This window comes from Thermobia domestica, chromosome 17, assembly GCF_964235325.1.
Source record: "Thermobia domestica chromosome 17, izTheDome1.hap1.1, whole genome shotgun sequence".
Taxonomy (NCBI): Eukaryota; Metazoa; Arthropoda; class Insecta; order Zygentoma; family Lepismatidae; genus Thermobia; species Thermobia domestica.
In genome coordinates, this window is record NC_137470.1 from 103920043 (window position 1) to 103936780 (window position 16738).

General features: G+C 35.0%; 1 protein-coding gene across 2 annotated transcripts in view; it reads left to right on the forward strand.

Moving 5' to 3' along the window:
• Window positions 1-15142, forward strand: part of LOC145674275 (uncharacterized) — a 35303-nt gene extending 20161 nt beyond the window's left edge. The window contains exons 5-6 of one of the 2 annotated variants that reach the window (XM_081744110.1): window positions 7399-7481; window positions 14891-15142. In XM_081744110.1, coding sequence (XP_081600236.1) covers window positions 7399-7481; window positions 14891-15011 — 204 coding nt within the window. In that variant the 3' untranslated portion in view covers window positions 15012-15142. The remainder of the gene's footprint in view (window positions 1-7398; window positions 7482-14890) is intronic. The other variant, XM_081744111.1, reaches the window with a different exon arrangement.
• The last annotated feature ends 1596 nt before the right edge of the window (window positions 15143-16738 follow it).

Consider the following 16738-nt stretch of genomic DNA (forward strand, 5'->3'; position numbering starts at 1 on the left):
CTACTCATTACTGTGGAAGTTTTTGTGTGGTCAGGTTGTTTTGATTTTTTGTGCTATCATCTCAGTACATTGGTGTGAATATTGTGGTGTACTCGTTGTTATTTTCATTCATCAGTGGAACATAGTTTGCATTCGTATTATTCACATAGACCTAAAATATAAATTTAGAATGTGTATGTGTGTGTGTTTGTATTTATGAACACAATGCCTGAAGTGCGTAAGAAGTGAGGAAAGGGGGTGCCCTTGACAAGTCAGCCACGGGAATTTGTGTTTAATCTTAGGGAATATTAGCAAAAAGAACGTAACGACGGTCCTTTATTGCCATTGAATAAAGTGATTGAAAGAGTAGATTCAGCTTTATACATTAGCTCTACAACTGTGAAAAGAATCACAAAAGTGAAGTGCCCGAAAGACCTCACTGAACCGACGGAAACTTTATCCACCCTAGGAAAAAGCGTAAGATTTCTACAGTAAATGGAATTAAATTGTCTACAGTTAAAATCCATTCTCTAACGTAAGTAGTTTCCATTAAAAAAAAAAAAAAAAGATATAACATTATGTGTCTTGCGCAGAGTCGTTCTGACGCGTGTTTAGTGTCATACTAAAGAGTTGAGTTGATTTTGAGTTTAACGTCTCTTTCAGCAGCGAGGTTATATGAGACGTGGACCTACTGATTAATGTGGAATCCGTACCACATTAGCTCCCGTCGGGAATCGAACCGGGGGCTCCCATGCCAAAGGAGTACGCTAACCGCTTAGCCACGAAGAAGCTCGATGTCATACTAAAGAGTTCGACTAACATATGTTTCCATGCATTAGTCAGACATTTAGTATGACGCTAATCATACGTCAAAACGATTCTGCATAAGGCCTGTGTTTAGAAGTAACGGTTGTTTTCTTTACGATTTTGTAAACTATCTTAACGCAAACTAATTTGTTTGTTTCTTTTGACTAATACTTTCGTCAGGCATAATGTTAAATTATATTTTTTGTTGTAATATTAAATACATAGGTGATTCTTTTCCCACAAAATGTGCCCCTTGTTATATTGTATTGTTACGAAAGATAAACGTGGCAACCGCGCTTGATCGCACGTGAGAGTTGTCAGAGCTCTTCTTAGCGCGGCCTTACTCTAACTGGATCCAGTTTCTACTTTGTATTCCTATTTCTGCGACATCCATCGTAATATGACTGGTTCCAGTGAATAACCGGCTAAGTCGACCTTTTTTGTAAATTGAGATTTTACAGATATAAGCTTCTTTTGGTGAGTTCTACATTGTGTAGAAGCGGCTAAGGCGAATTCATAAAATTGAGGAAGTTACAGCATTTGGTTATGTCAAAATTAGCCTGGTAACTATTGTAAAATTTGCCCTTAAATTGCTGTCCTGTAAAATTTACTTTTCCCGACTTAGCCAGTTATATTGTCCAATTCACTGGTACCAGTTATATTGTCCTCCCATCTGCACCTAGGTCTTCCTAATGGTCGTTTTCCGGTTAGATTTCAAGTTAAAACCTTGAAAGCTTTCCTACTTTCTTCCAGCCTGGTTACATGACCTGCCCACCTGAGCCTCCTAGATTTGTTGACCCTAACAATGTTCGGTAAACCATATAAATTATGCAGTTCCTCGTTATGAAGTTTCCGCCATTCACCATTCCCGTTCCTCTTGGGTCCGAATATTCGTCTCAGAATTTTATTTTCAAATCCCTTCAGTCTGTGTTCTTTCCTCAGAGTAAGCAACCATGTTTCGCAACCATACAACACAACAGGCATAATTATCGTTTTGTATATTTTAAGCTTCAAATTTCTCGACAGAATTCTTTCTATATTTCCAAATATTTTACCCGTAATTCAAGACAATAAAATTTGCCCCAATCTCTTCTCTCTCTCACAATTCACTTTCACGTCAGTTACTAACCTGCTTACAGTTTAGATAAACCGCTCCTTTTGGTTGGTCTGTGCAAACGAATTTTCATGACTAAACCAGTCAGAAGCTCTGATATCTTTATCCTCTCTAGCTTGGCGGTGCCGTTCCGATGATTACAACCGTTTTCTATACAAGTTTTTAAGCTTTACTCACCTCCATGATTCTAGGAAATGATAAAACCCAGTAAACCAATGTGGAATCCGTAATACCTTGGCCATAACTCAAGCCGCCTGAAACTTTTATCGCATTCACCAGACATTGCTCAGTTACCATATCCGCTGCAGTTTCAATCCAAAAGCAGTTTGTCCTCCCGTAGTTCTGGTTTCATTGTATTTGCGAACATGTGCGTAAGAGTGTAAACCTAACGGTCCTAGTCTACAGTATGCTGTGCTCGACTATAAAGCTTTATCAGTGTTACTTATTCTAGTTGCTACACGGGGCCGCGGTGGCTCAGTGGTAGAGCGTTCACCTCTGGTGCTTGGGGTCCCGGGTTCGATCCCAGGCCCCGCCAAGTGAACTTTGTAGTGGACAAACACCGTGTGCGTGGGTTTTCTCGGGGTTCTCCCGTTTCCTCCCACTTTCTTCATTCCACCATTTCATTCATCACTCATCATCACCGTCTCCTTTAGTCTAACCGGCATAACCGCGGGACGTAAAACTCAAAGATTTCATTTTTTCTAGTTGCTACAGCCAAAGTTTGCTGTTCGACACTTTATCCGTAATTCTTGTCTTTACTTCTGCTAGATCTGGTATATATATATATATATATATATATTAAGAGAAAGAGAGAGAGGGGGTTATCCTTGCGGGGATTTAAAATTTTAATGCCTGATATTATGGAGGAAAAGGATCCTGTTAAATGTATTATTTACGGCCGAACGGTAAGAGTACACAGGCTCTCCAATACTCCTATTTTTCGTATATGTTTGCGTCTCTAAAGGTGTGGATGGTTGGAGGGCCTTTTGTCTTCGCAGTAGGGTGGTTGAATGAAGACTCTTCTGTGTTTTGTCCTTTCCTGCTTATTGGCTAAAGATAATTACACCAAACAATATACAATTAGCGCAAAAAGTATTCATACACCTGCAAAATGGAACAAAAAATAAACTAGTTTCGTCATATTCATTAAAACGTTCTATGGAGTAGTGATTTTAAAGACTTATAAATCATTTATTGAGGTGTATCAATACCTTTTGCACTAGCTGTAGGCAAATAATTGTAGAATATGTTACACATAGTCATATCTTACTTTAAAAGCGCTAGCTGCAGAATGTTTCCATTTTAGATCTTATTTTACATTTCAGATAATTGTTCCAGAAAAAGAGCAAGAGTATTTCTGCTTCTTCCCCGTAGCGTTTTCAGTATTTCATTATCATTTCTGCGTTTTCTATTCTGTCATTCCTGTTCTGATACCCAATTTTCTGTTTTGCAATGAGATAATTACCTATTTAGTTGTATTTAGAGTAGAATGTTCATATAACAATTGGTACAATTTCCATGTGATTTTTTAAAATTTTATTTATACCTATTGGATAATTGAAATGTTCCTTTTTCACAGCTTCACGAAACTTTTTTTTTTTTTTTTAATTAGCATATGAAGCCTGAGTGCAGGATTGTGGGTGTCTCAGAACGTAGTAAAACTATGGCCACTGGGTGACGATAAATTAATTGTTCGTACAAGTACAATGTAATAACTTAAGTTTTAGTATATTTTACCTCTACAGCGCCAAGGTTAACCGTAATGTAGATGTTCCTATGATACTTTAACGAACATTACATATGAGTTTTGCGTTAGCTGAAAAATGCCTATTAAGGTTTATATCTTATATGTGTTTATTTATTGTAATTTTAAGATGTTTATTTACTCATTTGTGGTTTACCTGGTATCACAGATACTAAGAAATCGATATATTAAAAAAAAACACTAAATAAACTTTTCCAAATAAAAGTTTACAGTAAAGGTTTACAGTACTTTTACGGATAAAATATATTAAAACAGTTTCGAAAATATTTTCTACTGGTTATTTCATATGTTACTGCGTATTAAATATTAAATGTAGGTACTTAAGTTAATGTTACGTTCGATGATTAATGGTTTTACTCCTTGAGTGCCATTCCAAGGTGCAGTGCTATACATCATGTTTCTTGAAAAGCTACCTTGTAAATTCCTTTGATCAGTTGCACAATGGGAAATGACTATTTCCCGCAGACTGTACAGGACACTGCCAGGACAGAGTGGGGGGAATGTTCCATCTCATTAAGAAATGCGAACAGAATTAACTGATTTCTCACTGTTCTAAAAAGAATTATGATTTTGTTAGAGATAATTATGAACTAAGAGATTCTGAAACACCAATTTTAAAAATAACTTTAGCCTTTGTTGAATGCGCAAAATACTGTTATGTTCATGTTAAATGGAACTGGGTATGTAACGGTGGTTTTGTATTATTTTTTTTATTATTTTATTTTAAATGTACGGAAATATACAGTTTTAAGTATTGTTATAAATTGTGTCATTGCTTATAAGTTACAACTAAGAAACTCTTTTGAAGCTTTTATATATATATATATATATATATATATATATATATATATATATATATATATATATATATATATATAGAGGGTGTCCCAAAAGTAATGTTAAAAAATGAAACCATAGATTCCTGGCACCAAAACAAGTAAAAAAAAAAAAGTTTATATGACCTATAGTCCGGAAGTGGACAGGGCTGGAGCTAGATAGCTAGATGTGGGGGGAAAAGGAACTTCACATTCAGGGTAAGGAACTTGCCGACTTACAAAACCGCATTGAAGATGCGTGTGAACAGTTATGGAACACACTGGGAGTGATGGAATGCATTCAAAACTCACGATTTGCGCGTGCGTAGACGCGGGAGGACAGCACTTTGAACATCTGTGCGCTTATTGTTAGCACGTATGACCTAGTAGTTTGTAGTGCTAGTCTGTGTAAAATACTAGTTACAAATAAAGTACGTCGTTGTGTATTCTGCCTGTTATTCCATTACATTACAGCTCCTGCCAAGTGTACTTTGTGTTGGACAAACACCGTGTGCGTGGGTTCCCTCAGGGTTCTCCCGTTTCCTCCCACTTTCTTCATTCCACCATTTCATTCATTTCTCATAATCACCGTCTCCTTTAGCCTAGCCAGCATAATCGTGAGACGTAAAACTCAAAAAATTCATTTCATTTTTCCATTACATTACACGACTAGTTGTACTTGTTCTTATTTCTACCCTCTCTCTGCAAGTTTCTACCTGGTATACCACTTTCCATTGTTCCCTGATATTATGCAACCATGCTAAGTGGTCTTTGCTTTGACTCCCATTGTACATATGCGTGCAATCGTGCCACAGATGACAACTTTTTTCTGTATGGTTTTTCATATTTACTTTCACAGTTTCAATACCCCTGGCGTACGGACATTCAGTGAATTCCTAATTGACGTATGGAGAATCTCTGGTGCAGTTATGTAACATGCGTTTCACATGTCAAGTCAAGATAATCTTTATGTATTTATGAACACCCTTCCTAGCTCCTATCATTATTCCGCTGCCAAGTGTGAAGTTCTTTTCCCCCTACATTCGAAGCTGTCTAGCTCCGCCCTTGTCCACTTCCGGACTATAGGTCATATACACTTTTTTCTCGCTTTGGTGCCAGGAACCTGTGGTTTCATTTTTTACCATTACTTTTGGGACACCCTGTAGAATCATTTTAGCACATAGGGTTCCTGTAGATAGGGTTAAAAAATAAAAATGGTGCTTTTGGTATTTTTGCGATAATAATAATAATAATAATAATAATAATAATAATAATAATAATAATAATAATAATAATAATAATAAATATTATTATTATTATTAGTAGTAGTAGTAGTAGTAGTATGTGTATTATGTGTATTTTAAATGTACAGAAATTACAATGTTAGTGTTGCTAACAGATTATGCCTTTCCTCTGAAGTGGGGACGGCCAATTCCGAAATTTTTATTTTACGAATTCCGGAATGTAAAATCGGAAAAAGAAATTATCCGAATTCCGGAAAATTTTGGCCATCTCTACTCTGAAGTGACAACTTTCACACTTTGAAACTTTTTCAAATAATCATCTTAAGTAAATATTAGGTGTGCTTAGAAATACAATTGGTCTAATGTGTAGTTTTGACAGTACCATAATATTACTTTTTTGTACTCTAACTATGATTTTCTTTTTTTTCTCAATTGTACCATTGCTTACAACTATCACACTTTTGTCATTTTTATAGGATTAGTTTGCATTCATTTGGTATGGTTAAATAACAAAAAGGGAGGCTTTTTTTGTAATAATTTTGAGGTTTTGTGAATGGAAAATATAGGCCTGGCAATGCAAGGGGCCGAGTGTTTATTACAAAACCTATCACGAAAAATAAGAAATACTAGACTAATGTACATAGACGAAAACAATAAACATACCGGTAATACTTCTCAAAATTACACAGATTTACAGATTTACATACAAAATGTTGTCTCCTATATTCCACAGCTCATTGTTTTCGCTAATGATATGATACTTTTTTGAAAATTTTGCTTTCAGTTGCGTTAAGTCCGGGCTGATTGGCTTGTAAGAGATGGAACAGGAACTTCCCAGATGATATTTTCAAAAGGTACCCAACAAAAGTCTTCATTTTCTGGCCAGTAGAATATAAAAGGCCAAGAGCGATTCATGAATTGAGCTCTGACGTACAAAAATATCAAAAGCACCCCTTTTATATTTTAACCATATCATATGTGTGCTAAGATGATTCTATAAAAAAGAAAAAAAAAAGCTTCAAAAGTTTCATAGTTGTAACTAGTGAGCAATGACACAAATGTAACAAAACCTAAAACTGTATATTTCCGTACATGTAATAATAATAATAATAAAATAATAATAAAAACAAAATCAAGCGTACCATGTACGTGTTAAGAGGAATGCAGAAAAAAGGTTTCATAGTTCTAACTTTTGAGAAGTGGCACAATTTGTTAAAAAAAAAAAAGGTTTGTATGCCCAATAATGTTTGACCTTTCGCAAGGTTTTTAGCATCTACTAAAAGAGCAAAAAATAAGCTTTCATTTGACACCTGGGTGAGCCTAATAACTTGAAAGATAAGAAAGTTACGGTAATTTTAGTTCCATGATGCTGAATGCTGGAAAGTGAAAATGGTGCCAAGTTCATATTTTTCAAAAATTTCTCCCCGGCCCATTTCTTATCAAAAAAAAAAAAAAATCGGAAAAATATTAATTTAGCATAATTTCATTGGTATTTATCTATGGAAAAATTTTGAAAAGAATCTGAGACATTGAAGCACATTCCTCTAGGGAGTTGACATTGAATGACGCTGTAGTGTTATATATCAAAGTATGACCAAATGTAAATATTTAAAATTATTGTCTAAAGTTATAGTGATGTAAAGTTCTTTTCATTTCTGATTTTATTTCTGTTAGCAGACAGTGAACTGCCAACGCCCAGCAGAGCGCATATTGGGCGTGTGTGAAGAGGAGGGGGAACGTTCCTTTCTAGTTAAGTGGTAGGTGTTTGTCATTGAAGGTAATGTACATTAAGACATCTAATTTTCATCTCAAGAGCAATTGGACCATTTCATTGTAACAAACGTTACACCAGCAAACAATTTTGAAGGTTTTATTTGTATTTACTATTATTTGAAACATCAGAACTTCTAACATGTGCATGTAATAAAGGATAGTTTATAGTTGAAAATTGAAGAATATTCATGTCTCTGGTATCACATTTTTATTGATATATCGGAGTTGAATTATGTGTAAGAAACATTGTATACACAAACAAGATTTCTCTAGAACCAAATACAGAAAATAATATTTTTGTTCTAGTACTTTTTGTCGAAAGTGAACATGCTTTTATAATGTAAAAATACTGCAGAACTGAATAACACAAAAATCTTCTCTTGACATTTGTGTGCAGGAAAACAAAAAATATATCCGTAACAAACGTTATTGACAAGGAACGGACATGAACGTGTCATCCGGACATCCGAATCAAACATAGTCTATTCAATAAACATAACAAAGATATGTTTATGTACAAAAAATTAGGTGCCATGGACAACGGAGTAAGTCCCTGGGGCCCATTAACCCTGTTAGTATAAAGAAAATCGTAGACTCGTAGTGAAATAGTGACTGTTCATTGGGAAGTCATGGTTTATAGTTCATTCTCTTCAGCATGAAACAAGCTTTCCAGAGGTGTGATGTATTGGGACCCATACCGTACTTGAGCAGGGAAAATTTCCTCCAAAAATCCCTCCCATCAACTTTGGCCACCTCTGGAGTGTCCCCGGCTAAAAGCACACAATCCAAATGTATCTTGAAAAATGTTATAGGGGATAAGAAATGTGTATATCACATATAAGGTTAGGTCATAAGTTCGGTTTTGTATGTGCAGAGCGTATTAGTATAGAACCTTTCCCCTCATACCTAGTTCGTCTATCAAAACAAAACGTGGTACACTCATTTCTTATCCCCTATAGTATTTTTTGAGATAAGTTTGGATTGTGTGCTTTTAGCCGGGGACACTTCAGGGATATCAGAGTTGATGGAAGGGAATTTTCTCGACATTTTCCCAATTTTCCCTGTTCTAATAGGCCTACGTTATGGGACCCGATACATAACACCTCTGGAAAGCTTGTTTCATGCTGAAGAGAATGAACTATAAACCATGACTTTCCAATGAACAATCACTATTTCACTACGAGTCTACGATTTTCTTTATACTGACAGGGTTAATGGGCCCCAGGAACTTACACCGTTGTCCATGGCACCTAATGTTCTGTGTGTGAACATATCTTTGTTATGTTTATCGAATGGACTAGGTTTGTTTCGGATGTCCAGATGACATGTTCATGTCCGTTCCTTGTGAGTCGCAATACTTTTATTCATAAGACTTATGCCTGCTATTCACAGTTGAAGATGTCTATGTTAAAAAGAGGCTACTTAATTTTTCGAACACACCTTCATCTTAATAAATGAATACCTAGTAATGTTAATACATTGAAATTACAGTAATTGTGGAACTTCCACTTTTAAGTGTTTTTAATAACAATTGAAAGCTTAATTTATATTGAATTGGCATAAAATTGAAATAATTTGTCTTAAAGATCGCACTGGCGTCTTCAGTTCCAGCTCAAGACTCAGTTGACTTTACAAGCTTTGTGTTAGCAGTAAATTTTTCTCGTACATTTATAGATTTCGGCAATTTACATACGATTAGATCCGACAATTTCTCACCTACTCATCATTCAAACGTGGAAGAAAGTATGGGTACTTGTACATTGTTTCTTGCTTTTTTGCATGAATTGCACACTTTATTAATGCATATTGCAATGTTCTGATTGGTAGAGTCTTGAAAAATGTATGTGGAGTTTCAACTCTTCATCTTTTATTGTGAAAGGAATTGTCTTATAAAAATTTTAGAAAGTTTTGTAAGTCTGAATAAAATGTTTTCTGCGTACAATGAGTTTGATGTTCTTCGGCACACTACGTGGCCTCGAATAGGATAATTGTCCTAGCCCACATGTACCTCAGATGGGGATCGGTAATACACCTTAGCCCATAGCACCCTTGGGAGTAGGTATTAAGGTTGGTTTAAAGGGACAAGCTTCACCGATAGATGGCACTACAGTCTTCGTGTCTCCCATATATTTTTTACCTTTCACGAAAATTCACGATTTCTCTTACAAATTTTAACCTAGAGACTTCAAATTTTTAGAAAAGGAACTTCATAATCTATCGAAGGCAATAATCCGTGCCGATTTTTTATTTAGAATTTTGTTCATTGTTGAAATTGCTTGATTGTTGAAATGGGTATCTAAATCTTTAACAATGGAACTGTTTCAACAATAAAGAAAATTCTAAATAAAATATCGGCACGGATTGTTCCCTTTGATAGGTTATGAAGTTCCTTCTTTAAAAATTTGAACTCTCTAGGTTGAAATTTGTAAAAGAAATTGTAAATTTTCGTGAAAGGTAAAAAATACATTGGAGAGATACGAAGTTTGTAGTGACATCTATCGGCAAAACTTGTCCCTTTACACTAACCTTAAAGGATACCTCCTTCGCTCATAGCAGCCCTGGGAGTTGGTGTTAGGCCTCAGGAGAAGGTTTTGGTAAGTGATCGATCAGCATTGAACTGATAATGTCCTCGTCTCGTCGTTTTTTATAGCCATCTTCTTGGAGGGAGGGACCCATGAATAGTCGACTTTCTTCGTAATGTTCCGAATCCTCTTTGTTTCTTCGTGGATATTAGTCTTCTTCCTTCGTCTGCAGTGTTCGTTTATGATTGTAGAAAACGTGTTTGTAATGAGAACATGTGGCATGCAGTGCGTGCGGGTATATGGATACTTATAATATTCTTCATATGGTAAATTTTCCCAGAAAGTGTCTCTTCTATGGATACCTAACAAGAATATGGTCACTAACTGCTAGTTCTTGAGAATTATTTATATCAGGTTGTCAGAGGTTTAGGACGCAGCAGCAGTTTTCTGTATGTACCACTGGAATCTGCATTGTTTCAGTGGTTTTACGTCACCAGTATTTGCGAATAGTAGCACTGAGCATGATGGACCGATTTTCACATATTGTGTTTGTTGGATTCGTGAAACAGACAGTGCCCGTTTCCCACTTCTCTTCGTATTTAATAGCAACCAATTGAACATCCTGAAGAAGAATGTAGTAACAATGAACGTTATTAATGTCACTTTTTGCATTTTTACATCATAAAACTGCTCTTCATTTTTTATAGTAGCACAAGTGTGTAAAACCCGCTTTCATACATTGCGTTTAAGAGTAGGATTGATTTTATTATTATTTATGGTACAATTCATGATTCTATTCAACATGATACTTCAGTGTGTTTGAGAATGATACAGCTTTTAGATTTTTGGAATCTTGAGCAGCACCATCAGTGCAGGTTTCGGTCGCTTGAAACGATTCGTTTGAAGTCAGTACAGTTAGAAACTCTCCCTTGATTTTGTTTCAGGATTCACATATGCCATATACTCGCACATTCTCTGAGCAACTAGTTGCTACCTCACATTGAGACTCAGGCTGTGGAACGATTTTATTGTCAGACAGACCAAAGGGTAAATACTGACATACAACGCTCCAAGCGGCTAAGATTTGCATTATTGGTGAAGGCGTATATCTCTTGACTGTTTGCTGATAAAGCAACAAGACTTTCAAGTGTAGATCTTTTACAAATACAGCTCCTCTACTTATTTTTGAATACACTAAACGTTACATCATGAAGTATAACGTTTGTTACGTTGTATGGTGTAAGGTTTGTTACGTGATTTCATTCTGACTTATTGAATTGAATGTATACGTTCTACAGTCATTTAAAACATTTCTTTATGGTGTTAAATAAGTTTGTTTCAGTAGAATATGTTAAACGAGTTTTCCATTATAGCACAAAATAGTCAATTTCTATAACAAACGTTACACAACATACGCTGATACTGAGTACAAGGAGATAATTCTGTTACATAATTTATTCGTTGTATTTGTCTTTTTACATGCTCTTCAGGCCTACGTTCTGCATGTACTATGAATTAGAAGAATTTTATTTTTGGACGCAAAGTATGTAGATTGTATCTACTATTTTATCTGGGTTTCAGTACATCATTATTCAATTTACATTTTCTGATTGTGATTATCATGGCTCCAGTTTACAATAGCATGTATGTTCTATAAAACCACCATAATGGAGAATGTTGAGAGACACAAACATTTCTGATTATTCATAAAAATTTCATCAATTTGTCTAGTTTTCATTGTGTCCCAATTCACGAAAAAAAATCCACACATATTTCTGTCTGTGATGGACGTTGCTAGTCTGCCACCTCTTTTGTCATCTCTCGTAGTTCTTCTCCTACTTGCGAATGCGTTGCACCACACACACACATTTGTTTCTACGGCATAACATTCTATTCATAGACCTCCACCAAATCTCGATTAATGTCCTGTCCGTTGGCCCATAGAAAGCTAATAACACTCCACATCTCCTCAGAGTAATGTTCAAGTTGATGCGCCATCTTTAAATTGCTATAGGTACTAGACGGGTTGACGTAAAAGATTGTAACTGTTGTCAGAGCTCCCTCACAAGGCCGTGATTTGTGGGGGGCAACTGCCCCCGCCCCCTCAGGGAAGCTTCCCGCCGTTCGAGGGGGGCCCATTTTGAGACAAAATTTTCTTATTGCATATGCGATACGAATATGAATTATAAATGAAACATCAAACAGGTTCACTACAGTACATAAACAAACCACACAAAAGGTAAATTAAACAAAAATGAGTTGTGGGCCCATTTCAATAAAAAAGTGTGCACTATTAGGGTCCCTAGAAATAATATATATTAGTATGGCTTTGAGATTTGTCAATATTTTCCCTTTAATTAATTTGTCATGTACGGAACGGGCCCATGGTCGTAACTAACGACCCGGAGGCCTTGTCGTGCGATAGGGCCCACAGCCTCCGGAAGGCCCATAAAGAGTAAGAGAAAGATGGAAAGAGGTTCCCAAGAATTAGAAAAAACAATTTTTCTTGGGGGCTCAAATACGCGTATTAATGCTTTGCCTCCCAGAAAAAAATCTAAGTTACGGCTCCCTCACCTCGGTATCTGTAACATACGAAAAAAATTAAGTAGGTACACAAAAATATCTGTGTTTTACAGACAAATTCATCTTATTTTTAAATACACCTTTGTATACACAATACTTGTCATTTCCGACATAGTACTCAAACATTTCTTTTAGCGGTATATTGCTAGGTGTATCCTGACACTCGCCCCTCCGCCCTTTCACCTCAAGTTGTAAAATGAGAAGGGACAGAAACATCCAAGGTAACTGGGCACTCAGGTTTCAGTTGACAATAAGAATAGTAGTAGGTTATTAAACATTCTTTTGTAGGATCAAATTAAGTTTATTATTATTATTATTATTTATTCGGTTAAACGGAACTGTAGTGTGTGTGCAGACTGAAATAGTGTGACATCACATCCTTTTCGTTGCTATGATGATTGCCATTACAAACACGAGCGAAGGCTGAGAAATAGCACAAAAATGGTTGTGTTATGTACCTGATTGTAAACATTATAGCGATAGCGATTTTTTACATTTCCCATGAATGAAGCAGAAAAAAGAAGGTGGAAAAAACAAATAGGTAAGTAATATTTAGTTTCATAGAGAGAAAATTATAGGCCTATATTGACATGTATTAAAATGAAATAAGTGCAAGTTTACATTCCCTCGGAAATGTTCTTTTTCATATCGTACTTTTGTTTATTTTTTTCATTTTGATTACAATATCTGTCAAAGTGTATCCACCTTATTCACTATAAGTTTAAATTTTTCACTCAGTGGTATCGATATTACATACAGTATTCCAAGCACGAAGAATTACTGTTTTAACAGTTGTTTAAAAATATGTGCAGAACCACTCATGACTAGTTGTGTCTTGTACCTTTTCCAACCAACTTCACTTCGTCCTTAAAGTATTTGAACATTCTAAATAATTTCACAGCTATTGTTCTTATGCACACGAAACTACAAACGCCTCATACTTCAATTAACGTTTGTGTAGAAAACAAAATGGCGATCACCATGGTAACGGAGAGGAAATGACGTCACTACTATTTCAGTCTATAATGTCAGTTCGTTATTCTCTAACCTTCTCTTCGTTATTCTGTGTCCAAAAGATACAAGTGCACATTTGAAGTACGCTTATTTCCGGAACTGACGTCACCTAGTGTGCGTCAAAAGGTCCAAGTTCACAAGTCTGCGAGTGCATAGTGCGTAGTGTGCGAGGATGTACAGTATGTTAGTATACTTGTGTGCTTAACATGGCGATTTGTAATAAAATAACCTAATAAAATTTTAAAAGCAATACGTTTAATATTTTTATTGAAGTGAATTTATTTGTAAGGTGATCTAATAATAATTTACTTGATAAATATACAATTTAGTGATATTACAAGTGAAATATAAAAATGTTACACAAATAACAAACCTATTTACGTTGTTGTTTGCATGCAAAGGGAAAACAACCAAATAGTTTCTTTAATAATACTATAAAGACATTTGTGTTTAAATATTACATGGTTTATGTAGCTTGAGATAATTAGACTGTCGGTAATATAGCTATTTGCACGTAAATGACAAATATTAATGCCCTATGAATTAAAATATTAAGCTCTAATATAGAATAATGAATGCCTAGATTATTCATTTCTCTATAGCTACAGCTGCAGCTGCAAATGTTAGGCAGATAGACCTAATTTTCTACTTTTGATTCTAAAGAAATTCCATTCAAAGCTACCATATTTCCTTGCACTTGTGAGAGACTAATATGCCAATTATCGTACATTTTGTATTTTTGACAGCTGCCCAAAAGTGAAATACTAATCAAAAATTTCTTTCCATACATTTATCAAAGATTTCAGAAATTCGTGTTGGTAAGTTTTTACTTTGGCCCTTTCATTCATTTTTTCGATTCAGTGATTTGATCTTTCGGTACCGGTTTTGAGCTCTTGGCATACATGAAAGAAACTTGTCATTTTATGGTTACCCCATATTGTCAATCTGTACGATATATTTATATTTAATACAACTGGAAAATCATTAAAAAAAAAGCATGTTTATTTTTTCTAGTACGCGAATATCTCCTTTTTTTGTTATCAATGTTCCATGTTCCACCATTATGAAGCGTTGGAATCAAGTGCGGATCAAAAGCTAATTTGACGAAGTGTACACTATTTAGTGTGCACTCCATTTGTAGACTTCGAGTGTGCACTATGTACTTTTGGACACTGCCTGAAAATGGTGACCGTAGAATTGTCCTTAAATTGAATGATGAACGAAAGAGTAGCTTAATGTTCGTAGTTTTTAGTATAATTGTTTTCTGTTTGTAGGGAAAACAGCATCGACGCCACCCTTGTGCCAGTTCGTGAAGCGAATGTATTATTTCCCGAGAAAGTGATTGCGTTTTATGAAAGCATCATACAATGGTATAGCTCGGAGGAAGAGGAGTGAAGATGTAATGATGTTGTTAGTGTGTAAATATATGATTACACATTTTTATGTATATATTACTTTTGTTTTAAACATTACAATGTAAATACGTTTCCAGTTACTCATTCAATAGATTTTTTTGTTTTGTTTTGTTTTGTTTGGTTTTTCTCTTCCCTATGACTCTTGTATCATATTTTGTATGATACTTGCCTCCCCTATAACTTTTGTATCATACAGAATATTGTTGAAACTGATTGTGCGTGTAAACAAACATGAAAAACATGTCTCTAAACATTTGAGGAATGTATTTTCAAAACATGCTAAATCCGTTTGGTAGAATTCTTCAGAAAGGACCAAAAACTATATCATTTTACATTGAAACATTACGGCAAGTAACATTTCAAACAGAATTTTCCACAGAAAATAATGTGTTTTAACAAAAAATAATTACAAAATTTAACATAAAAGGTCTTATAGTATACTCTTCCATATTCAATTTAATATCGGACATTTTTGAATTTAGCATGTTTTGGAAATACACTCTTCATTTCAGAATGAATGAATCGTACAGTGAAAAATACAGCGTTTCTTCATTTTACAAACGAATTTTGAGAAATCGGGAAGACTGTGTAAACAAGATTTCGAACACATAATTGGTTTTCTAAGCAACTTGTACCGCAATTGTAGTAGATGCATTGATTTTAACCCAACGCACACCAAAGTAGATTAAATTGTCCATACTTTTGTTAGGATAAGAATTTTTATGGATATTTCTTTAGTGTTATGTTATAACTCAAGTTTTGTGTCAAAAATTATAAATTTTATTTTCTGCCATTCAATTCTTTTAATTTCTATAAAATAACCCAAATTTTCAAAAAAAGTTTTCGTGGTAAATATAAAGTATCCTCCCTTGGTGTAAAGTGTTACCATAATATGTATGAGTTTATTTCCAGTTAAAATTGAAGATTCTGACACTAGGCGTCGCAACGGGCACAGCTAACGCAAAGTGTCGCACACCTAAACGGAAAAGACCTGCTTGTTTCAGAGTAATGGTATTAAAAGTGGAATCACACGTACATCAAGGGGTTACGCGTAACACCGCACACCAAGGGAGGGTTACAAAATGTTCAGCACATAAATCATTAATTCTCTGTCCCAGAAAATGTAATATTCTTCTCTATTTTGTGTCTTCAGTTGTTTTAGTTTATAATTGGTAGAAAATATTGAAGAATATTACATTTTCTGGGACAGAGAATTAATGATTTATGTGCTGAACATTTTGTAACCTTCCCTTGGTGTGCGGTGTTACGCGTAACCCCTTGATTTACGTGTGATTCCACTTTTAATACCATTACTCTGAAACAAGCAGGTCTTTTCCGTTTAGGTGTGCGACACTTTGCGTCAGCTGTACCCGTTACGACGCCTAGTGTCAGAATCTTCAATTTTAACTGGAAATAAACTCATACATATTATGGTAACACTTTACACCAAGGGAGGGTACTTTATATTTACCACGAAAACTTTTTGAAAATTTGGGTTATTTTATAGAAATTAAAAGAATTGAATGGCAGAAAATAAAATTTATATTTTTGACACAAAACTTGAGTTATAACATGACACTAAAGAAATATCCATAAAAATTCTTATCCTAACAAAAGTATGGCAAAATATGCAGTATTGGTCTGTTGAAAAGTTACGACTAATATTAAAGCTACCACTGCATGATGTGGAAAAAAAAAATGGTGTGT